At 54.9% G+C, this 24,151-nt stretch overlaps 1 protein-coding gene across 2 annotated transcripts in view; it reads right to left on the bottom strand.

The window, feature by feature from the left end:
- KIAA0513 (KIAA0513 ortholog) overlaps positions 1 to 24,151 on the bottom strand; it is a 71,085-nt gene continuing 46,934 nt past the window's right edge. The window contains exons 3-14 of one of the 2 annotated variants that reach the window (XM_021705689.1): positions 19,601 to 20,073; positions 17,411 to 17,510; positions 16,542 to 16,615; positions 14,313 to 14,383; positions 12,353 to 12,560; positions 11,477 to 11,517; positions 10,861 to 10,939; positions 9,317 to 9,394; positions 8,140 to 8,169; positions 5,067 to 5,147; positions 4,702 to 4,796; positions 1 to 3,080 (exon numbers count right to left, since the gene is read on the bottom strand). In XM_021705689.1, the coding sequence (XP_021561364.1) occupies positions 3,031 to 3,080; positions 4,702 to 4,796; positions 5,067 to 5,147; positions 8,140 to 8,169; positions 9,317 to 9,394; positions 10,861 to 10,939; positions 11,477 to 11,517; positions 12,353 to 12,560; positions 14,313 to 14,383; positions 16,542 to 16,615; positions 17,411 to 17,510; positions 19,601 to 19,929 (1,236 nt within the window). In that variant the 5' untranslated portion in view covers positions 19,930 to 20,073 and the 3' untranslated portion in view covers positions 1 to 3,030. The remainder of the gene's footprint in view (positions 3,081 to 4,701; positions 4,797 to 5,066; positions 5,148 to 8,139; positions 8,170 to 9,316; positions 9,395 to 10,860; positions 10,940 to 11,476; positions 11,518 to 12,352; positions 12,561 to 14,312; positions 14,384 to 16,541; positions 16,616 to 17,410; positions 17,511 to 19,600; positions 20,074 to 24,151) is intronic. The other variant, XM_021705686.1, reaches the window with a different exon arrangement.

Genomic DNA, 24,151 nt, shown 5'->3' with positions numbered 1-24,151 from the left:
GCTCCCCACTGGGCGTGGAGCCTGCTTGGGATTCTCTCTCTCGCTCTCCCTCAGCACCAGCCCCACCTCCAAAAGCTGCATCTCAACATCATCCTGTTTTCCAAGCAGGGAACTTTTTATTTGAGAGGATTAGCTGTCCTGGCTCACTGGGATTTCCACAGCCCCGGAGGACAGCCAGCAGAAAGTCTGAAACACCAGTGCTGAAGGGCGAGCCTTCAGAGCTCCCGGCTTCGGACACTCTACCTGCCGGGACAGGAAGCTCTCTTCTAGGATATGATCCGACCCTTCCTGCACTGAGTCTACTGTTCCTGAGTTTATAGGAAGGGTTCGCAGGGCTCTCACACCAACGTGTCCCTGTGTGCACCAGAGGGAGCCCTCTCCGCACGCTGGGACCTCTGAGATGTCCCACGTCGGTCTGCTCTGGCCGGGCCCCCAGGGGGAGAGACAGAGTCCCAGGGACAGAGGCACCCTCAGTAGGGCAGGCTGCCAGCCTTCTTTCTAGGGACGGGACTCCTCCAAGTGACACCGGCCAGAGGCACTGTGAGGTGAAATGCTGCCTCTGAGGAGGGTCCAGGTCTCTGGCACGGTCCAAGCAAGCCCGGCAGCCCAACCCCACTCTGCCCAGCCAGAAGAACAAGCAATGGCGGCGGGGGCAGAGAAAACCCTAAGCAGGCCTTGCTTCCACCTCCAACTGCTACTTCAAGAGGCCTACAGGGGGGAATCAACGTCTCAGTATCATTTTTGAAATTAAAGTGCTTGGAAAAGCCCAAGAAGTCAAAGGGGTGTTTCCTTCCAAAGGCGGAGGGGTCCTACCGGCCCCTCCCCAGGGGGAAAGGGCCACGCCCACTCCCTGGCACTCTGGAAAGAGCCTCAGAACCCACTTCACTCCCTCCAGAAATCAGAATCAGGCTTCTATACAAAAATCTGGTATATACAAGGATAAGTCTTGGGGGCACCTTACGATAAAGTTGTAACGCATTTCAACTAACTACTGAGAAATGACTAATAAAGCCAATGATAATGCAGTTGAAAGGAGAGCCTTGCAGGGGCCTCAGACAGCCCCCCTCCCCATGCGGCCCTGATTCTACAGAGAGGGAGGGGAGCACAACAGATTCAGGGGTCACAGTTGAGCGTTTTAGGAGGGGATGCCTTATCTGAAATAGGCATTGGAAGAGGGTCCAAATACTCATTAATTTGACCTTATTTCTCTGAAATGCATTCGGTAGAGGCATGCACTGTCCCTGGGGCCCAACACTGGCCGAGGGGTGGGGGGGACCTGCCCCAGCAACACAGCTGTGCTCTGTTTGGTGACATTGCCAGATAGGCTGACCTCTCTCTCTCTCTCTCTCTCTCTCTCTCTCACACACACACACACACACACACACACACACACACGATGCCATCATAAAAACAAGCTGAGTTTTGGGATCCAGCCTTTGGACACCAGCCCACTCCCATCACACCATGCTTCACGTCACCTCTCCTGTCCTCACCGAGACGCGCGGCTACAGCTCGTCTCTGGAACATTCCAGGGAGGCATCCCATGAGGGAAAGCGTTCCAGCACTGGATGGGTGAGTGACTACCAGGCATGTTTTTGCTGTGCTCCAGAGGAGACTGTAATGTAATGACCGAGAGGAGAGGAGGTAGAGAGGGAAACAGGAGGGGAGGATGAAGGAGAGCGCCCCCGGGCCTACTTTCAAGGTCAGTGCCCAAGCGCGAGGGGCGAGGCAGAGGGAAGCCGACGGTCGGGAAATATTCAGGCCGGAGGAGCCGCATGCTGGCTGCTTGCTGTCACACGTCAGTCCTCTCGAGCCGGGACAAACCCCGAGAGAAAAGCCAGGGTTCCTGGTCACCGGATGCACGACGAGGGGTATCTGCAGAGTGTGCAGGACAGCGGTCAGCCGGCGAGGGCCGAGGGGGGCAGAGGCGCCTTCCCAAGGCTGCCGGGGGGCGGAGGGCCCCATGCTGCATGGCCGCTCCGCCCATGAGCCTCATGCAACTGCCCCGGGAAGCCGCCTCTGCCCCGCTGTCTAACACCGACGCAGATTTTTCTGTCTTCCTTGAAATACAGAACAGCAGTGTCTGCTTTTAGAAAGGGTGGTTGTCTTGCAGCTACTGAAGAGACTTCTCTGGTGCCTCTTCACGGGGCACACAGCCTGTGCTACTCCCAGGGATGGAGTGCAGGACTCTCTCTGCTTCAGAAGGAAGCCGTCAGCTGACCAGGAGCATTTCAGATGGCCTGACACTGACACCTCGGTGCTGGTGTGAGTCCCAAGCAGCCACGCAGATCCCACGAGGCCTCTGGGGCGCTCACACCCCTCGCTGGGCCTTCCGCAGCCAGGGCCTTCTGCACTGGGCTCTCTCCCTCCCTAAAATAGGAAGTGTCTCTTTCCTCCTAGCGGTTCCTGTGACTCCAGTTCCGGTCACACAGTGGGGAGCTGGCGGGGCCAGCAGCAGCCACGGACTGACCCAGCCTGCCCGGGGAGGCCCACCCTCCCCTGCGCAGGGCTGTGGCTCAGCAGGAGCCCCGACTGGCGGAGTACCCCTACTCCATCCCGCTGCTGAAGAAGAGGGTCCCAGACTGTCACCCATGTCATTGGCGTCTGCCAGCTCATGATGCCCCCACCTGCATTCCCACGGGCACCCCACCCCCTCCCTCTCCCGCAGGCGGCTGCAGCAGGTGCTGCCCTGGGCCCACCTCGGCCCTGGTGTCCTTCCTCCGCCTCCTGCTCGGTCCTCTGTCACAGGTCTGACACCCAGGAGTAGGGGCAGTCACCTTGGTTTTATCGTGTAATCCCAGGGACCCTATGGCACGCGGATGGGGGGAGCAGACAAGGCAGAAGGGAGGTGGGGAGACGGGCAACCAGATTGTTCTAACCGCTAGTTCTAGGGCAGTATGGAGCGGCTCTGGGTGCTGCCGAGGTCATGCAGGGTCTTCAGGTGGGGTGACAGCCAGTCGCTGGCCCAGGAGAGGGGTGTGCACCTTCAGTCCTCCTGGAGAGTGCTCTGGGCGACCTCCCACAGCCTGCCTACTCGATGGCCATCTGTTCAATGTGGTCGCTCAGCAGCTTGTATTGCTCTGGAAAAGAAAACAACGTTAATTCTCGGAAGAAAGGCGTCGACATCGGCAGGTAGGCTCTGCTCTTTTCATCCGGGCAGTAACAAAGCAGGACCTCACCAGGAATGGCCGTAACACCGAGCCCTCAGCCGCCAGCATGCTGCACACATGGCAGCCGGAAGTGGGCTCCTTGGAAATGGGACGCATCTTCTTATGGAAAGGACGTGAAGCCCGGGGAAGGCACAGTGCCGGCAGATGAACCACGCACGGGAGCCAGGCCTGAGTCCTACGAGCTGCACAGGGCCGCCCGGCGGGCAAGGGGACAGTGTTCTTGCCCGGTACTGTGGGGCTGGTGACAGCACTCTGCGATTTTCCAGGGAAGCACTGAGCATTCTCCTGCTTCCCGAGGCCACTCCTCTGTGGCCCTTTTAATTTGGTGCAGGATGGAGGGTTTTAAAAAAAGATTGATTTATTTGAGAGAGAAAAAGTGCTAGCAGTGGTGGTTGGGGGGGCGGGGAAGGACAGAGGGAGAGAGAGCATCTCAAGCAGACTCCCCGCTGAGCGCAGAGCCAGACACGGGGCTCCATCCCCGACCCTGAGATCATGACCTGAGCCGAAACCAAGAGTCAGACGCTTAACCAACAGAGCCACCCAGGCGCCCCAGGTGGAGGGTTTTTTTTTTTTTTTAAAGATTTTATTTATTTATTCATGAGAGACAGAGAGAGAGACAGAGGCAGAGGGAGAAGCAGGCTCCCTGCGGAGCAGGGAGCCCGATGCGGGACTCAATCCCGGGACCCTGGGATCATGACCTGAGCCGAAGGCAGTCGCTTAACCGACTGAGCCACCCAGGCGTCCCTTTTGTTTTTTGTTTTTGAAAGAATACTGTGTCAATCCAAATGTATGTTTAAGTGGAAGATTTTTTACGCCACGAGGGAAAGCTGTTTTGTAGCAGGTGGGATGACATACAAAGGCTGGCTCCAGTAGTAGATTAGGGGGGCGGATACGTAACGTATCCGCTCTTACTAAAGAAGTCAGAGACTCTAGAAAAACCTCACGGCCCCCATACCTCTCACGGCACTGTGGTTCAAGAAACAAAGCAGGCCATTTAGAAGCAGGGGCAACTCATGCTCAGAGCTTGGCCATTTACAAGTTCAGAGTCTGAGCGCCCAGTCCCCTCTTTACCTTTGGCCCCATTTGGAAACACTGGAGGGGGGAAGCTCCCCGACCCCTGGCAAATGTCACCTAGCATAAAGGGCCTTCCAAATACAATGAGAAGTGTCCCGTGCATGTAGGGAGACAGGAATAGAGCAGGGGTGAACCTGCCCGATAGTTCAGCATCACGTTTTTTTTTTTTTAAGATTTTATTTATTTATTTGAGAGAGAGAATGAGACAGAGAGCATGAGAGAGGGGAGGGTCAGAGGGAGAAGCAGACTCCCCGCTGAGCAGGGAGCCCAATGCGGGACTCGATCCCAGGACTCCAGGATCATAACCTGAGCCGAAGGCAGCCGCTTAACCAACTGAGTCACCCAGGCGCCCCCAGCATCACGTTTCTAATTAAAACCGTGGAAATCCTGTGAGCAGGGTGGGGCAGACCACTGGTTCCTCAGCCCCGAGCCCCGGCCACCTCTGGCCACTGCTCACCTTCGTCCAGATTGCCGATCACGGCCTGCTTCTTCAGGAAATCATTACACAGCTTCTTGTTGAGCCCGAACGCCAGCATGTTGTGAGTGAACGTGCTGGAGAAAAAAACACCCGTGAGCTGGCACCCTTCTTCCTCCCTGGGGAGGGGGCACCAGGGGAGGGGGGCCCGCCCGGAACTGTAAGAAGTGGAAATGAAGGGCGGCCGCCTTGGCCCACCACCGGGCATGGGGACAGGAGGTGCGTCCATGGGGAACTGGAAGCCATGAGGACAGGCCTTCCAGCAGGAGAGAACCCCAGGCTGGCCCTCGTCCCCAATGCCCCACCTGGTCGGGACCCCCAGGGTGGGGTCGTCGTGGTGCCCTCACCCCAGCTGCCCGAAGGTGATGTTCTCATTGAACCGCAGACTGTCGTTGCGTTCCTCCTGGGTCATGTGGCACCACTTCTCCCTGCAAGCACAGGGACAGGAGAGCGTTCCAGAATGCCGTCGCGTCCCCCACCTCTCGCTCCCCTGCTCTGATCTACAGGGGGCACCCCAGCGTTGCCTCCCTGACACGGAGTGGGGAGCACCTCCCCTGAAGAGCTATTTGATCTGCTCTTCCACAAAGCCTGCCCAGGGTTCTGACACTCTGCCTGACGGGCCCCAAATACAAACTTCATCACTTCATCCTTCCTGAGATGAGGAGATCCAAAAGCTCATATGCTTCCTACTGACCCAGAGATGACATGTGCTTAGTGGCTGTCCAGAACATTCTCTAGGAGACAAGAACACCATCCCCCATGTCCTTTTCTGTGGCTCAAGGATGGGAGGTCCCGGGCCCACTGGGGAGGCAGGATGACCTACAGAGAGGACAGGGCCCTGCCGGCGTCCCTGGAGGGTAGGAGCTGAGAACCCGTCCAGGAGGCCCTCAGGCTGGTGCTTCATCTGCAGGCCTCCTGGGCTCTTTGGAGGGGGCAGTGTGCACAGCCTTTCGTGGCCGGGAGGCCCAGGGAGCAGGGGAGGCTGCAGAGGGCCACATTGTCCTGTCAGGCGGGGTCTTGGCTCTGCTGCATTTCCCGGCCCTGACTTCCTGAGAGGCCAAGTTCATGCTCCACGCCCCTCCCTGGAGCACACAGATGAGACCCCGATCTTCCCGAAGGCCCCCCGGAACTTTCCTCCCCCGCCCTGACCACCATGAAGATGGCACAAAGTGCAAAAACCCCAAGAGAAAGAAATGCAGTCTGTGTGCGGCTGCCCAGGTGGGACTCTGAAGCCTGGCTCTGTCTGCTCCCCACGGAGGGACATGAGCAGGCGCAGGCTCTGGGGTGGGGAGGGCGTTCTCTGAGCCCCATGAACTCTGCATCCCGATGGAAAGCCGCCTCCAGCAGCTCACTGCAGGTGCGCTCGCTACCCCCCCCGGCGGAGTACCCCTGTCTCGAGCGGATGGGGGACTCATCCCTGGCCCCTCTGTGTCTACCTGAGAAGCGGGCTCCTTGCAGGGGCAGATGCAGATGCGGAGGAGACGCTCACTTAAGCCCCCTGCCCCTTAAAGATTAAGCTCTGGGTGAGGAGTCTGATTAAAAAAAGGTTAGGAGAGAGAGAAGAGACAAGGGAGAGAAGAGGCAGAGTGAGGGAGTGAGGGGTGGGGATAATGGAGAAGCCAAAGGAAGAGAAAAAGACCCAACATCAAACCTTAACTGCTTTCCACCTGCCGGGCCCAGGGCCACGCGAGCTGCTGTGGCTTAGCAGGAGGCCACAGGACACCGGGGGCAGGTGTCACTCCCAGCCTCCTCACGCTGAGGACAGGACGCCCATGAAGATACCCAGAACGTGCTTCCAGGCATGACGCTAATCCCATCCCATTTTGCTTCCCACCCTCTTTCTCCCAATGGTTACCCTTAGGGTGGTCCAGGCACATAAATCCCAAACCACCATCAGGTCTGCTGTGTACAGTTGTGCGATGCACAACCCCACACCATGTGGGAGTGACCCGGCGGCCCTAACCCTCCTGACCCGGATGAGAAGGAGATACTTTTTGCCATGGCTAGGACTAGAGGTGGGGCATTTAATCTGACCTCTGAAGAAAGAGGTGGAAGGTCGTTAGCACTCAGCGGGTCAGGTGCTGCCTGCAATCCAATCAATTCCTTAAAACTGAGATCAATATCCAATACCAGTCGAGGTCTAATCCCACACAGAGGGCAGGGCATGTGTCTAAACTGCCAGAGTAGGAATTTGGATGTGAGCAATAGACGCCTTTGGAAATGGAGGCCTTTCTGCCTCTGAGTATCATCAGCCAAGTTTCCCGAAGAGGAGATATGATGCTGGAGGCAAGAGGTTGCCCAGGGACCCAGAGCCCACCCTCCCACCCCAACCTCGGAGGAACATTTGCCCTTCTTCCGGCTGAGGCCCGGGGCATGTGGGGTCAGACCACATCTGCTCTGGGGAACAAGGCCCGTGAGGCCCATGAGGCCCGTGAGGCCCAGAGGCCGGCACTCCCTCATGGGCTTGGAGGCGGCCGTGGTGCTCTAGCTCTCCTAGGCCTCAGCCGCGCTGCTAAGCAACCGGGTCCCTGGGAGGCCACGGTGAGTCATGCTCCCACCCAGAGAGACTGTGGAGACGCAGGGGCTTTGTAGTAAAGGGGGTGTCCATTATGCCTAAGTGTTCCTTTTATAGCCATAATAAGGCTGCATAAGAAGCAAGATTTCTCATAAACAATAAGCACTAAAAATATATTACTGATTAAAGGAAGTGTGCTTTGGCAAATGTCCTGAGAAGAAACAATCATTGTATCAGAAACTATTTTGAATCGGCAGGCCTTTCGCTCCAAAAATATATTAAAAAGGTATCTAACGAATACAAAGGTCAAACGATGAGAGACCCCACTGGGGGCTCGAAGAAAAGAGCCCTGTTCTAGGCCCTTCTCTTCAGAGGACCCCCTCACACACACACACGCAGGCTCCTCACCACGACATGGCTGGCAAGGAGGGGGCAGCCATCCTTCCTCCCTGACCCCCCGAGCCTGTCCCAGGGGCGGGGGATGGTCTGCCAGACCCCTGCACACCTCTGAGCCTGGCTGCAGAGAGGAAGAGCCTCTGTGCCCCCCACGGCTTTGTGCCGTGACCAGATTACCAAGCGTGAAGTCAAGGGGGTGGGTTCGAGGCCTGCTCAGGAGGGGCTGGAGTGCCAGAAGGCTGGAGCCGCTCAAAATCGGACTTGGCTGCTCACTCTCTGAACTCACCCTGGGCCTTGCAGGGTCTCGAGTGCCCTCTCTGTTTCCTGTTCCTGGTGCTCTGTCCTTGGCGAACCCCCACCCGCCACCGGCCTGTCCTGGCAGTGGTACCGGGCTGCCCCTGCACCTGGGCTCTGCCCCCTGCAGCAGCTAGCACGCGGCTCCCGCCCTGAGGTGGCCCTGGCGGGGACCCCCGGCCCTGTAACATGAACAAAGTCACGTGGACACACACCTCTTCTTCTCCTCCTCTCCAGCATCCCCTCTGGAGCGGCAGCAGAAACAGGTAAACAGAGGAACATGTCAAAGTCATGCAAGATATGTGGATGGAAAAAAGAGAACAGCGAGAGAGGAGCGTTATTACAGGCAGAAACAGAGAGACGGAGAGAGACGGGGTACTCGAGACCCTTGATCTGCTAGGAGCCCGACAGCTACATAAGCAGCAGGAAACCCCGTTCACCTACAAGCATCTAAGCGCTTCCTTCAGTCTGGTTTCCTGGCAGAGCGTGGGATTCTCTCTCTAGAACGCCCGGGATGGCTTCAGCAGCTTCCCCTCCACGTGCTCCCTCTGCCTCCCTCAGGAGATGCAGCTGCAGCGGCCTGCAGGCCGTCCCACCCCACTAGGCTGTAGCTGCCCCCCCCAGACAGAAAGACCGCACCTCAGACCCCCCCGCGATAGTGCACCGGCCATACACAGCAGGCCCCGGCTGTCCCCTGCCAGGGAGGAAGGCTGAGGGGGTCTCCCCATTAAAGAAGGAGAGGTTCATGACTGGGGGGAGGTTGCCAGTAAGGGGACCCAGGACTGGGAGGGCTGCTGCCCTTTCCTGCCCAGCCGCTAGACACGGTGGGCACAGAGCGGGAGGGACCACCAGCCCTTGCTGCCGCCCTGTGCTCTGTGTGATGGTTTACAAAGGGGGTCTTCTGATGTGGCAAGACTAGCTCAGGGAGCCTGGGAGGGTCTCAGGCTGCAGACCAGAGCACTAAGCTGAAGGCAGCAGTCGCATCTCCCCAGACGTCAGCTCTCTAGAGCTGAGTCTGCAGGGGCGGCCGGCCCTGCGCCCCAGAGTCCTGTGGTGGTTCCTACAGTGGAAGGCAGAGGGGTGGATCCTTGGGGGTCCTGATGGTTGCATTCTGGAGGAGTGTGCGCTTTGGAGGAGGGTCAGGCCAAGTCATGCCAGAGCCCAGGACAGAAAGCGCTCATGCAAGCTGAGGACACCCCCCCGCCAGCCACGAAGCTGTGCGTGCCTGGGACCCTCCAGGCAGCTCGCCGGGCACCGGGGCCAGAAGGGGCTGAAGAAGAGACGGACGCACCGACTCAGCTGTCCTTCTGTTCTCCTCCGCAGAAACCGGACAATAAAGCCAGTCCCCAGTCCTCTGCCCCAAGGCAAGGCAGGCCCAGACGCTGCTCCTACCTGGTGGTGGGAGATCGCTTTCTCCTCTCAGAGTGGACGGCGTCAAAGAAAGCCGCGTTCCAGAACCTCAGCGTGTGCCTGTAAGACAGAGGCGTCTGTCAGTCCTCTCCAGGGAGGCAGGTCTCGGCATAGGAGGGATAAAGGCGCACCGTTTCCCACCACATCTGCAGGACCTTCTGACAAGTCAGAGAGAGGCAGAGCAGGGAACAGAAAAATGACCATGTGCCTTTGTCCCAAACCTAGGCGGCTCCCTGGGCTCCCGGCTGAGGGTCACATCTCTCCTAGGATGAAGGTACAACACAGAGGCGGGTAAATCCCACCTCCATCTGGTCAAAACTGAAGCCACCACGTTCGGGACGTGAAGGCCGTCTTCCGCTTCTCCACCCCCGCTGGGCCTCCTAGAGGAAGCCGGGGGTCTGGGGACACCTGCTGCCAGAGAACTGGGTCTAGTAACATAATTGGGAACCCGGCGCGGACAGACCGCGTGCAGAGAACAAACATGTTCATAGGGACACACAAGTAAGAGACGTTCTTAAAGATCAGGGGTCAGCCAACTACGCCACTGTGGCCTTCGAGGGAGGGGCACGTCTGACACCCTTTGGGCTCCAGGGGATTGGCTCTCTGCCTACTTGTGGGTGAATACGGCACGGCGATGGAGAGGCTTCAGCAGGACGAAGGCAGCCCAAACCGTCATCCACAGAGGGACACAGAGGGCAAGGGCTCCCCCGACCGCCGGCCTCTCACTTTACTCATGACCTTCATTCCTAGACGTTCACATAAAATAGCTTCATTGGGATATAACTCACGTACCATAAACTCAGTCTTTTAAAGTACACGATTCAGTGGTTTTTAGTATATTCAGAGTTGTACAACCATGACCGCTATCTCCCTCCAGAACCTCTTCATCCTCCCCGTAAGGAAACCCCGTACCCGTGAACAGTCCCTCCGCATCCCCTGCTTCCCTCAGCCCCGGGCAACTGCTCAGCTACTCCGTCTCCAGGGACTAGCCTATCCTCAACGTTTCATATAAATGGCATCAGCCACCATGGGGTCTTTCGTGTCTGGCCTTTTCATTCTGCAAAATGTTTTCCAGGTTCACCTGCGTCTCAACTGTCAGCATCTCACTCCCTCCCGTGTCTGAAGAAAACCGTGCGGTAGGGATATATCGTGTTTTGCGTATCCACACATCACGTGTCCATGTCTGTGGACATCCGGGTTCTTTCCAGCTTTGGGCTATTAGGAGCCTATGTGCATGAGTCTCGTCCTCTGTTCTCTTGAGCACCTAGCTAGGAGCGGAGCTGCTGGGCCACGGGCTCACTCTCCGCTAACATGCTGGGGAGCTGCCAGACTGTTTTGTACGGCTGCTGTCCCCTTTCCATCCCCACCGGCAGGGTATGAGGGCTCCAGTTTCTCCACATCCTCACCCACACCTGCCATGGTTCCCCTTCTTTATTCTGGCCACCCTGGAGGGCGGGGCGAGCTCTGTCGCTGAGGGAGCCGCCGGGGCTGGGGGCGCGGCCCCACAGGTTGGGGAGCGGCCTTACCAGATGGGCTGCTGCTTCAGGTGTGTGTACAGGTAGATCTTCTCCCCCTTCCTTTCTTCCTCCGGGCTGCACACGGTCACTGAGGGAGGGCAACAAAGACTGCCCGTGGCCCTGGTTGCCCCCCATGTTGGCAAACCCCTCAGCGACCCTCCCGGCCGGCCTCGCCTCTCCCCAAAGGTCACAGAAATGTGCAGTGGAAGTTCCAAGACCACTTGCCTGCCACCCGTGGCCGGGAAGGACAATCCTGCCACCTTGGCCTCGGGAATTCCTTCTGAGGGAAGGGTCCCTGGCACGGCTCCCCCACCCCCAGCAATACAGTCCTTCACTTCCCTGAGACGTGGAGTTTGGTTCCCGAATCCTCTCCCCACAGAAGAGGTTTCCCCCCGAAATTCACTAGGCAAGTCCAGGCCAGGGTGGACAGAAGTCGGGAGTCATCAATGGCAGCATCTCGTGCCCCGGCGGGAGGGGCCCAGAGGTTCAGGGGCCTGCTTGGTGGTGCTACTGGTTACCAGCAGGGCCGGTCGAAGACCCTGTGGGGCCTGGCTCTGGGACCAGGGGCTCTGTGTGTCCACAGCCGGACATCCGCTGGGCCTGGAGAGCACTGGGAGGCACTCACCAGTCTTCTGCGGCTTCTCCTTGGGCTTGTTCTCTTCCTCCCTGGGGGAGAGAACCACAGCAGTGACAAAACAATCCCCCCCCACACACACATTTTCTCAGCTCAAGGGAAGCGGTCTAACCTGGCTGAAGGATTACATCTCTTATCAATGGCTACATTGCATGTGGTTTCCTCTACAAAAGTGTTAAGTCAGTGCAATGTTTCCCAATTGCCGATCTTCCAGAATTAAGGAGATGCGGCATGGAGGCTCCTTTGCACCATTTTCTCTGAATCCAAAACTGCCTGGACCAGACGAGGAACAAAGCCAAGTCACCCGGCTGTAACCGGCCATTGGAGGGGACACGGGGACTTCGGGGAGCCCAGGGTACTCTCTTGCTGACGTGCCCCCTTTCTTGGGAGGTCTTGGCTTCAACACTGCATTCTCAAGCACCTGGTCCCGGCAGGCTCCTGAGCTCCCGCTGCAGAACGGCTGTCCTGGGGAACAGGGGTCTGTCCCCTGCCTATGTGGTTCCCTTCACATGCGCTCTCACCACACTTCCAGGAGGAAGGGCCAGGGAGGATTTGTAATTACCCTGCTGCCTTCCGGCAGTTTCCACATGCTCCCCATCCATCCTAGAAAACCCCGAGCCCCAGGACATCGCTGCCTGTCAGCCAACCCAAAGGCATGTGCGAACCACAGAAAACTCTGGGGGGTGGAGGGTCAAGCTGTGCTTCTCAGGAGCTGCTCGCGGGCCCCTAAGGTCACCCAGGGCGGCCAAGTGGACTCCTCCACGGCCAGGCCATGGCCTCCCTGTCACCGCCACTGGCAGGCGGAACATGGCCTCTGCCTTCGGCCACATCTGCCCCTCCCCCCACAGTCCACCTGGTGACACTTACTCGTGTTTCCTGGCCAGGGGTCCCTTCAGCTTGGTCTCCAGCCCCCCAAAGAAGCCCTTGACGTTCTCTGTCTTGGCCGATGTGTTCTTCAGCAGCCGCTCAGCGATGTCCTTCTTCTCTGCCAGCCAGCTGTTGGCGGATTTCAGGTAGGAGTCGATGCTCCCCGCGGGCTTCTCCTTGGACTCGGAAGGCAGCAGGTGCGGCTTACCTGGAGGCGGGGAGAGGCGGGAGGGAGCAAGAATGGAACCTCGCTGTGTAGCAGGAACAACAGGGCGCCGGAGCCTCTGGGTGGCAGTGGCGACCAGCAAAGGCCCCAAGAACCCACCAGGGGAAGGTGGAGGGCCGGGCCTCTGGGGGCCACAGCTAAGCACCTACTGTGTACAGGAAGGCATCCAGGTGCACCCGGACCAAAGAAGAAACAGGAGAGGACCCGGCCCTAAAGAAGCTCAAGGACCTGGAGGAGGGGAGCAATGTACACACAGAGCTACACCATGGTGTTGGAGGCCAAGGGTTACAAGGGGACCAAGAGCCTCTCCCTGTCCCAGGAGAAGGCATGCCGACTCCAGACAGGCTCCGCGCCCCTGCTGTGGGCCTAAAACTGGATGAGGCGGGAGTGGGCATCCCGGGAGAGAACAGTAAGGCCAAAGGTCTCCCACAGACCAAGGTGCACCCTGCGGGCCAAAGGGTCTCCTTCAGGTCAGAGTCTCCTTCAAGTCAAGGTACCCCTGCAGATCAAGACCCTACCTCAGGTCAAAGATACCCTCTTTGGGCGCCTGGGTGGCTCAGTCGGCTAAGCATCTGCCTTTGGCTCAGGTCATGATCCCAGGGCCCTGGGACTGAGCCCTGCGTTGGGCTCCCTGCTCAGTGGGGAGTCTGCTTCTCCCTCTGACCCTCCCCCTGTTCGTGCTCTCTCTCTCGCTTACACTCTCAAATAAATAAAACCTTTAAGAAATCTTAAAAAAAAAAAAAAAAGACACCTACCGTTCAGAGCCTTGCAGGTCAAAGGGCCCCCTACAGGTCAAGGTGCTAAGTGTCCCCTACTAATCTGAGCTGCTCTGTGCACAGAGGTGACTCCCACTCCTTTGAGGAGGAGCCACGGTTTGGATGAGGGGTTCCCATTTGACCCAAAGGTCTGGCATGAAGGACCCTCCCAGTGGTGGCCTGGCCTGGAGCTAAGGCACTCCGACCAGCTGTCACCGGAACTGAGGCACAGGGAGGATGGGCAGTGGAAGCTGGGGGAGGACGGAGTCAAGCTGCAGAGGACGCGAGGTTTCAACACAAGAGCAAAACCGTGCATCCTGAGAGAGGTGGGAAGAGAGGCCGTGCTTACTGTCGCCCTGACTTGGCTCTAGTGCGGGCCCCTAGCAGCCTTCTGCTTGCAGCGGCCTGAATGAATCCCTGCCATCAAACCCAAGGAACTTCACACAGGGAGACCTCAAGCTCCGATTACCAGAAAGTTAAAGAGCAATGAGCCAGAAGAGCTGTCAGACGTTGGGATGAAGAACAATCTGCACTCGTCATGAGGGCATCACCAGCCCATACCCAGGGACGCTTTCCACCCCAAGACCTTATACTGCTCCTCCCACTCTCTTCCAGAGCCAACCCCATGCGTATTTTGCTAAAACGTGAAAGCGATGTCCTCACATCCAGCAATTCCTGAGTTGACCATGAAATTTCCCACCAAATGAACTTATTCTCTCATCTCCCAGCTGCTGGGCAGCTTCCTTCCTACCGTGGATAGGCAGCCTCATGACCCATGATATGGACCGTGCGTCTTCTCCTGTTTCAGGAATCTCACTCCTTGTGCACCCCATCCTAACCTTAGGTTCTATTGTATTCTGGAAGCCTCACAACTTTGCCGCTAATGGGAAAGAAATCCTCACTTGATGCCACGTTACAAGGTGACAAGTCTTGAGTTTCCATGTTTGCCCTCCACAGTGGCCACATCCCTGGGCCTTACCGATGTGGTAGTAGGTGAAGCACATGGTCATCAGGTTCTTGGCAGGCCCGAAGTCGTCCATCTGATGACACCTAAAATGACAAGGAAGGCCGACTAGCTAAAGAATTGTCCTACCCAATTTTCTCACTGCAAGCTCCTGAAGCAAGACCTAAAAATTTTATAAATATGTCCACATTAATATCTCACTCCCCAGATGCTACATAGAAGCAACAAAAAAGAATCCCCAATTGGTTATCTTTTTCAGAAAGATATATATTCGCTGGGATGCATGTCATCAACAGGGATTATTGCTGGGAGGAGGACCACAGGAGCGAGGACAGGGCTGTGAAAAAGGGTTTCCTTTCCATTTGAGGCACTGTGCTTCTCTACCCTGTTCTTTTGTACTTTTCTTTCCTGTTTAGTTTTCTAACCTTGCACAAGTATTACTTAAGAAAAGTCAATGGAATGTATCTAGACAGTGGGGTCAGGGCCAGTTTTATCTTTGAATACAAAAATAATCTAATCAGGGGTGACTCAGTTGGTTAAGCGTCTGCCTTCGGTTCAGGTCACGATCCCAGAGTCCTGGGATGGAGCCCCATGTCGGGCTCCCTGCTCAGCAAGGAGCTTGTTTCTCCCTCTGCCCACTGCTCCCCACCTCTCGTGCTCTCTGTCTCTCCTCTCTCTCTCAAATAAATAAATACAATCTTTAAAAAAAAAAAAACTTAACTAAACTCTGCCAAAAAAATCATAAAGGACTATAAATAAAAGTAAAAACATAAGACACTAATAAACTAAAAATTATGAAACTCAAATTTTAAAAATTAATACATATTTTAAAAAGATTATAAGGTTTTTTCCCTTTTTTTCCCCCAACCACACAGAAATACATATGCTCACCGAGAAATGGGGAGATTCTGCGTTCTGGTTGGGCTGGAATTTGAATTTTATTCCCCCCCTTTTTATTGAAGGAAAAATTCAAAGTCAGTGCAGAATTAAATACGTGTTGCCAAGTGGGACAGGTGCCTTCTCTGCACAATATGGATTCGTGAGAAATCCTGTGGGTGGGAATGTTCGGAAGCTGAGGTATTCTCAGTGCCTGAGAGCATGCTGCACACAAGACAACTGGGCCTGTTTGAAACCCGCTCCTTCCGTGATGCTTTCTCGTCCCTCCACCCTTGCCAGCTCCGAGACCCAGAATCCCCCCATGGGAGCCTATCCTCAACTTGGGACATTCCAAGCAGGTGCCAGAAAAATAGGGATCCTCCACCTTCTGGTCTTTTCCCTCCAGCCCATGCTCCATGTTCATGGCGGAGGGAACAAAGAGGTGAGGAGACATCAAGACACGGGGAATTAAGGTTCCCAAGAGCAGCTGTGTCTCTGCTGGGAGAAAAAGGGGAAGGGAAAGTAAAGGAGGGGGTTTTCAGGCCTGGAAGGACAAAAGGGACATGGGGACAAACCACGGGACCAGGACCTGCTTCGGGGCCAGAATGAGGGGACGAGGGTAAGTAGGGCAGAAACAACAGTCAGATCAGGGCTTCCTCTTCCCCGTCCTTTCCCATTTCTCATCCACAGTGGCCCCCTCCCCCAACAGTAAAGCTGCTGTCTGCTTCCCCAAGGCAGACACATCCCCTCCTTTCCTGCTGGTGGGGGGCTGTCACCTGCTCTGATGCAGGTCCAAGATGTATGACGTGAGTGTGGCCGTCCCAGGGCCCTGGGGCCTCAGGAGGAGAGAGCCTGTGAGTCACATGGCCCGCCTCCCGCAGCTACACAGATGCAGAGAGGGGCCCTTTTCATCACCCTCCAGCTTCTACTGTGCTGTTTGTGATAAAAGGTTGCAGCAGGGCCTAATTAGCACGCGGGGCAGGCTGAAGTCATCCGATCACATCATTAAGTGGGTGGTTATCTAGTTGGAGGTACTTCACAACAAGAAATCCAGAAAAGGCCACATCTCCGCAGCAGGAGGGCAGGGTCAACTGCGTGTCATCCCCGCCTGTCCTGACAGCACTCATGGAGGGATTTACTCATGCCCAGCTGCTGTCCCCTAACCCCCACTGCCGGGGGAGGACCCTAACTCCCTCCCAAGAGAGGCTGGTACAATGCTGCCTCTCAGCGGATGCTGGGCGGGGGGTGGTGTTCAGAGCAAGCGCCCGCTGATGACTCGCACGGCTGTTACGACTGGGTTAGTACGGGGCAGGAGGGGTGGGGAACACGTGCTCTAGGACAAAGGCTTTGAGCTACAGCATCACTTACTCGAACAGGACCACGGCGAAAGACTGCACCAGGCGGTAGAAGGTAGGCTCCAAGACACACTTGGAGTTGCAGCGCTGTGTGGGAACAGGGCAGACACGTCACTGGGCGAGCAGGCGGCCGAGGCGTGGTGCAGCTCAGACAGGCGCCAGGCTCACCACGCTGAGCACCGCTAGACACGGGGGCCGCGAGCCCGGGACAGGAGCAGCCGGGCCCCCGAGCAGAGCACAAGCCAACATTTTCCTGTGTCTCCTTGAAATTTTAAGAACTAGGAACCCCACAAACTCCCCCATACAACACAGAACAGTGTGGAGGGATGAAACCCCCAGAAGACAACACGGGCCATTTCTGGATTGTAGAGGTATGGGCCATTTCTCTATTTGTGCTGATCTGCATTCTCTAATTTCTCTTGGAAAAATAAATTGTGATCAAAATACTTTAAAAAAACCAAGAGTTTAAGCCACTTTACAGAAAAAAAAAAAAGACCCTACTAGGTATTGACAAAAAATAATTCTTTTCTGAACTCGCGTGGCTGTTACTGCCCTACATTATCTTTGTAAAACTGAATATTGCGGGTTATTGAACATAACTATGCGTGGACATCGTCCACATGCTTGCCCTTAAAAAAGGAACTTTTCTGTAACTGCACGCAGTTGAAAGACCAGTTTGCTCGCTCATTCTTTCTAGCGGGGCATCCGGATGAGTGACTTCCCGCTTCCCACTATTCTAACAAGGCCTTTTGGGAACATCTTTAAGTAAGTTCTACTAATTTCTCTGCTGGGTTGTTTCCTGTGGCTTTTCTCCAGAGCGGGAGCAGGAGAGCCAATGAAAAGGGGCCCCACCACCATTACCTCCCATCGCCGTCCCCTCACCTGGGCACTCACGTATCGAGCAAACCACTCGCGGCCCTTTCCGTTCTCACTGCTACAGTACTCTCCAAACTTGGCTTTCTCCTCCTGGTCCAAGTCCTCCCTGGAAGGAACAGAGCAGGAAAAGCAACTTTCAGCCCTCTGCAACAAAGACGGCCAGAGCGGGCAAGAGGCAGGAGAGGGAATGGGGACATATGGCCCCTCAGCCAAGCATGGACACCTGACTTACATGGGCACATCCCATCCTCGGCTGGGCCCACAAGGAAATGGGGGCATTTCTATCTCAAAGATGAGGAGACTGGCTCAGAGGATCAGACACAGCTGAGTAGTGAATGGGAGCTCCATCCAGACTTCCGGGCTCCAAAGCCCAGGCTCCGTCCCCCATGTCCTGTCTCCAGTGAAACAGGGGTGCTGACAAGGGTAATGTGACCCTCTGAGGGCCTGGTCCTCAAGTTCCACCGCCTTCCGACTCACTGGTGCTAAGTCAGCAAAGAACCACACAGTGAGTTCAAGAATCCCTCATGCGCAGGACACACTGGCTGGCTGCAAGGTTAGACTGGTTGGTTGTTCTGAAGAGCCAGCTACTCACCTCTCTGACGATCCTGGCTATGTATGTGAGGGACGGAGACTGGGGGACCCCAGGGGGGTCACCACGGCCAGGGTGAACAGAATGCTCACCTGACCTCAAACCACCTCTGATCACTCATTGTGGGAGGCTAATACTCTGCCCCCAGATTTAAAGACCAGATAAAAAAGAAACAGAAGGCTGAAGATCAATTAGCTCATGTAATTTTTCATTTATTTAAGGTTTGGTAGAAAACATCTTGGTTTCATTTATCCCAAAATACCAACACCAGATGAAATAGGGGAATTCGCCAGCCAGTCTTCAGTGATTTCTGGAATGCTCTTGAAAATGCATCCGGCTCAGTTGTCCATGTTCCATATTGCTGACAGGCTGCCGCAAATATAGATTGTCCTTCCTGACAAATTAGCAAGCTTCTGTGCTTTCTCCTCTTTCATTAACTGGGTGTGCTCCAAGAAAGCTGACTAATTCCAGTGTTAGTCAAACAAAATTAGGAGGGCACCACATCTACTTGTTCTCTCAGAATGCATTCAAAATCAAACATGAATGCTTTTTTGGATCGTCCAATATTTGGATTATCACTAAGCTCTCTTCCCTGTTCTAACTGCAAAGAAAACGGACACACGCCTGGAAAAGGCAGACATCCCACCTCGCCAGGTTACGAACAAGGGACCTTAATCACGGTAGGGAATAATATCCTTTTTACACAGAATCAACAGGCAGAGATTCTTCCTATTGCTTTAATAAAATGGGAAAATGATCCCTTCGGTCTCTGAGCTCCTCGGACTGCAGTGCGTGCAACAGAGAGTCCAGAGGTTTTGTTGAAATGCAGAGTCAGTCTCGGCAGGTCTGGGTGGGGCCCAACACTCTGCATTTCTAGCAAGCTCCCATAATGCGGATGCTGCAGGTCCACATCCGGCAAATGAGCAGCAAGGCCTTCAGTGACTAGCGTGTGGTGGGGATGCAGGGCAAGGCTGACATCCGAAACCCAGGAATTTGGGCTTGTGGGCTCCCTACCCCCATGCTGAGATATTAACAAGAGTGGGTGGGGGAGCTGGAGGCGTACCCACAGACGCCCCCTCCTCAGTCTGATCCCAACCCAAACGCCGCTCCCTGCTGCTCCAATTGCCAGGGCTCCCGTTTACCCCTTCAAGAACCGTCAAAGAAAGGCAAGAAGGAGGAGCAAGGAAGGGTCCCCATCCTGGCAGGGGCTTGAGGCTCAGCTGCCATGAGCATCTCAAGGAGTACGGGTAATCGAAACCTTCTGGACCGTACTGCCCTGCATTGAGAGTCTGCTAGTCGCGGAGGCACCCTAGGCCACTGTGAGTCTGACGCTAACCTGCAAGGGCTCAGACATGGGGAAGCAAACCTAGAGTCCTTCTGGATTGAGCAGTGAGGACGTGAGCATGTCAGCGGAGTGGCTGGAGCCGGCGGTGGGATGGAAGAGGCAGCGAAAACTCCCCAAACCCTTCTACCTGCAGCCGGGGGTGGGGGCTGAGAACCACCCAGATGGCTCCCTCACTGGCCCATGAGGGAGCGAAAGCCCGGGCCCCAATGGGTGCCCTGTCAAGGACAGAGCCTGGGGCAGAGAGCAGGTCCCGGGGGCTCACCCTCCAGAGAAGATCTTCTCCACGTAGCTGCGCATGAACTCCCGGAACTCCAGGGTCTCCTCGTCCTTGGCTGACTCGGTGCTCTGGTTGGAAGAGAAGGACTCGTTGGAGGAGGAGCGGCGGTGCTGGTCCCAGGACGGGTGTGAGGGCGACTCGCCCATGTCATTCTCGCTGTCCGCAGACTCTGTGGTCTCGCTCTCCGAAGCACCATCGCCCTGGGAGCTGTCCCCATCCCGCAGCTTCGGAGGCAGTGTCTCTAGGGGCGAGGAGGGGGACGGCTCAGTCCCGAAGTCAATCAGCGCTCCCACGGGGACCTCAGGGGCCTCCATGGTTCGGGTAGGCTTCCAGGCCGGAAGGCCAGCAGACAGGATGCCCGGATGTGTCAGTGGGAGCTGGAGGCCAAGCGCCTGAGTGGCTTCGGAGCTGCTGGCCACCAGGAGTCCTCGGGGGCAGCGCTCGTGGCCCTAAGGCATCTAGAACGGAAGACACGGAAATGTTATCACCACGAGAGCTACTCTCTGCGTAAGGGGAATTCAGCACTGAAAATCCAGACTTAAATGAACGAATGAGGCCACAAATTCCCCGAAAACAGAATAGGCTCCAAACTTGTAGAATCTGGGTCATCCCTACGTGGACATCATTTCCCTACTGTCTACTGCTAAACACCTGGTGCGTGGTAGGCACACAATAACTATTTGTTGAAATAATAAACACATAAACACCAACGATCAGGACTTCTCCAAACTACACAGACTTCAAAGCCACTGCACCTGCCTGCCCTCTCCCTGCTTTGGCCTACCAGACTGATGCCAGTAAATAAAAAGGCCAACCCCAGGCTAGAATGAGAATCAGAAAATCCCCAGGGACACATCTGCCCAATCACTGCTGTTAGCATCATGACTATGGGAGATGGTGTCGTCTGGCACGTTGGGAAAAGCTGCATCTGCTAAGCACGTGGGCCCCTCCGCTCCTGGGCTGGCATCTCTTCCTTCCTGGGCTCCTATCTGAGGACTCTTCCAGAGGCCCAGAACCTTCCCAGGCTGCCAGACAGATGCCCCTTTTCATATCACTCACCAGCCCTCCACCGGCTTCTGAGCCTCATTTGCTGCCCAGACCCAGCCTCTCCGTCCTGCCCTCTCCCTGCATTCTGCCTAAGGACACCTGGATGAGGGCATGCGTCTCGAGGTGCCTGTTCCTTCTGCCCTCTCCCTTCCCCAGTCCATCCCTTCTTCCTGCCTCACCCTGCCCGGATGCTGTTCACCCCCAGGCGGACATGGTGACACCTCTTCTGAGCAGCTCACTCCACCCCGAGTCAAAACTATTCCCTGGTGCCTCTGTGTACCTCCAGCATTTTATTTACCCCCATTTTAAAATTCTGCTTGTTTGACGGACAGATACTACTATTTCTGCTCATCCCACTATAATATAAGCACCTCTGTAGCAACTGACTATCTAGAGCAGTCTGGACTAAGGAAAGATCTGCTGTGACTGCGACTGGATGGACAGGGCTGCCCATGAATGTACTCGAAGAGCTGGGGTGGGGGCCAGGATGCAGGTGGCACAGCAAGAGAGCTGGGGCGAAATTCTTCAAGTCTAAACCGGGTTTCCTGACTGCCAGTTGGGGAGTCGCCTACCAGGTCTGGGACCCACCTTCCCCGGTGGTGAGCGGCACACAGCTCAGGATGAAGCAAGAGCCCTCCTGATGCATCAGCTCCTCCAGGCAAGAGCAGCCTCCAGATTGGGCCTGTCCCTGTCCTCACCCTCTGCAGACCCCGAATATCTAAGACAACCCCCAGCAGACAGGTGGCTGCCAACGCTGAGGCACCAATGCATCTTCTGTGGGTAATTCGATATTACACTGTCTTTGCTGCCGGTTAAGAGCTTAATGCTCACAAATCGATCATAGGTTCCTCTAAATTCCCCAGCTCAGGACATTTTTAAATGCCCTGAGTCAGAAAGATGGAACGGCTGGCTCCTTGTTGTTGGAGTGGCGAGGGTACCCTTTCAGGACAGTCCTACGGAGCTTGGCTGGGCTCAAAGAGGAGAAGCATAAACCTCCCCTCAAAAGAACCGTCTGGGCCAGGAGAGCGACATGGGGTTTTTAGGAGCTCAGGAGATAGCACCACCACGCAGAGAGGCGGAGATTGAGGAGTTGCGGTCTGAGGCTGGGTCAGCCCTGGCCCCCCTCCCACCACCTGCACCCGGGGCCTCTGCTCCCTGGGCCACAGTTTCCCCATCTGAGACACTGTAGTCGGGCTCGAATTCTAAGGTCCTTCTGGCCACCACATTCTCAGACTCTCCAAAGCACAGAAAATCACACCTGTGACCACACACTGGGTGTTAAAAATGGAAAATCACACACTAGGAAGATGTTCGCAGTCGCTATGGTAGGAAAGTTGGGTCAAAAATATCCGTATTATAAATTTACCCAAATCCAACCGAAAACTCTGTGTTTTAATAAGGAATACAAACGACTCAAACAGACAAATCACATAAAAAGAAATACTCTTATTAAATGCTTAGACAATTCTTCAACCTACGCTGATAACCACACATGTAGATAGGCAAATTAAAACAATTAGGTACCATCTATACTACTAAATCAGCAAAAACTTTAAAATGCAATCTAAATGCTGATGAGGTCCATGGTAAAGTTAATATTCTCAAGCAATCCTGGCAATAGGGATAAATAAGACTCTAGAAAGTGTGTTTGTTTGTTTGTTTTTGTATGTATGTATGTATGTATATATTCTCCACACCTACGGTGGGACTCGAACTCACGACCCCAGAGAGCAAGAGTTGCATGCTCTTCCAACTGAGCCAGCCAGGTACCCCTAGAAACTATTTTCTATAATTTTTATTTTTTTATCCTCTGATCCAGGATTCAAATGCTTGAAATTTATCCCAAGAAAATAATTTAAAACACTCAAAACCAGTTACGTGGAAAAGAAAATGCTCCTTGCAACAGTATTTCTAATCCTGATAAATTGGAGGAAAAAAATCTAAATACAGGAAAATGGCAAATAAATTCTAACAACTTGATGCAATAGTAATCAGTGAATGATGCAGATGTAAACAATCAGAACATCAGTGAATGATGTTCACTTTATAGCTAAGTAAACAAAATAATCCGCAGTCAACGAGTATTTACTGAATCCCACGGCATGCTGTCCTTTTGTCTGGGGGCTGGGAATGCTGGAGTGCATAAATTTTAATTTTCTTTTAAGATTTTATTTATTTATTTGACAGCGAGACAGCGAGACAGGGAACACAAGCAGGGCGAGTGGGAAAGGGAGAAGAAGGCTTCCCACTGAGCAGGTAGCCCAACGCGGAGCTCGATCCCAGGACCCTGGGATCATGACCTGAGCCAAAGGCAGATGCTTAATGACTGAGCCACCCAGGCGCCCCTTAATTTTCTTATAATAATAATAATAAAGCATATGCACAAGAAGGGCTGGAAAAGAAGACAGAAGTGTATTATAGTCCTGGCACCGAGGTCATTTCTCCTTTTGATTTTGTGCTTGATCATAATGATACAATTTGCAATAAATAAAATATTCGGAGCAAAAAGGAAACAAATTTCTGTATCTTGAAACAGTTTCAAGCAGTCAGAAGGGCTGCATCTATTTACCCAAGCAGAACACCGCAGCATCAGGGCTGCAAGATCAGAGCAAATTATCACGGCTATTTCTGGTCCAGCCTGAGGCTGACAAGCGGCTCTCCCAGCATCTCCCTCGCTCGAAATTCTGGGAGTGCGTGAGTCATCCTTTCCCAGAAGCCTCCTCTGTGGGCTCAGGCAGGAGGCACAAAGTGAGAGGCCTGACTGTTGGGGAGAAAGAAGTGGCAGGGGACCCAGGCCAGGGTGTGTGAGGGCACCATGGGGTGTGGTGTGCAGAGCAGAATGCCGTCACCACATGCTGCTGCCCCCTGGTCCCCTCAGCCCAGGGATCTCATGCTCCCCTGGGGAGAGAAGGCAGGGGTGCCGAGTCTGCTCACAGAGCTGAGACACCAGGGGGAAGCAGCTGTTTGTGGGTAAGGGCCTTGGAAGCACCCCCACCCTCTTCCTTCAGGAAGGAAACGTAATTACGGGCCTCGGTGCGGGACAAGGTGGCGGTCACTCTGAACACACCAGGATGGCACACCTCCCATGACTACCTGTGCTGGGCCAGCCAGAGAACACAGAGGAAGTGGGCCCAGCGGGAACCAACCACATGGCCCCCAAGCAGAGCCAGCCGGGTGCTACACTCAGGAGCGCAGGCCCAGCGGCACCAGACCTAGAGATGTCCAGAGAATGGCTGAAATGCATGATGCAAAATCCTCTAATTCCTCAACACTGGCAACTAATTTACATTTATTTCAAAACATGTTGCGGGCCAAAGAAAACACATCTGTGGGTTGCGCCCCAATCTATCTGCCTTGTTCTATGCACAAGGAAGGTCCTGAACGCACTGCAGGGCCACAGGCTCTGAGACTCAGGGTATCAAATCACAGCAGGATCTTTACAACTACAGACCGTGTATATTTTTTTTTTTAAAGATTTATTTATTTATT

This window comes from Neomonachus schauinslandi, chromosome 16 (genome assembly GCF_002201575.2).
Source record: "Neomonachus schauinslandi chromosome 16, ASM220157v2, whole genome shotgun sequence".
NCBI lineage: Eukaryota > Metazoa > Chordata > Mammalia > Carnivora > Phocidae > Neomonachus > Neomonachus schauinslandi.
Note: the sequence above shows the minus strand (reverse complement) of the source record. Positions and strands in the feature narration are given on the sequence as shown.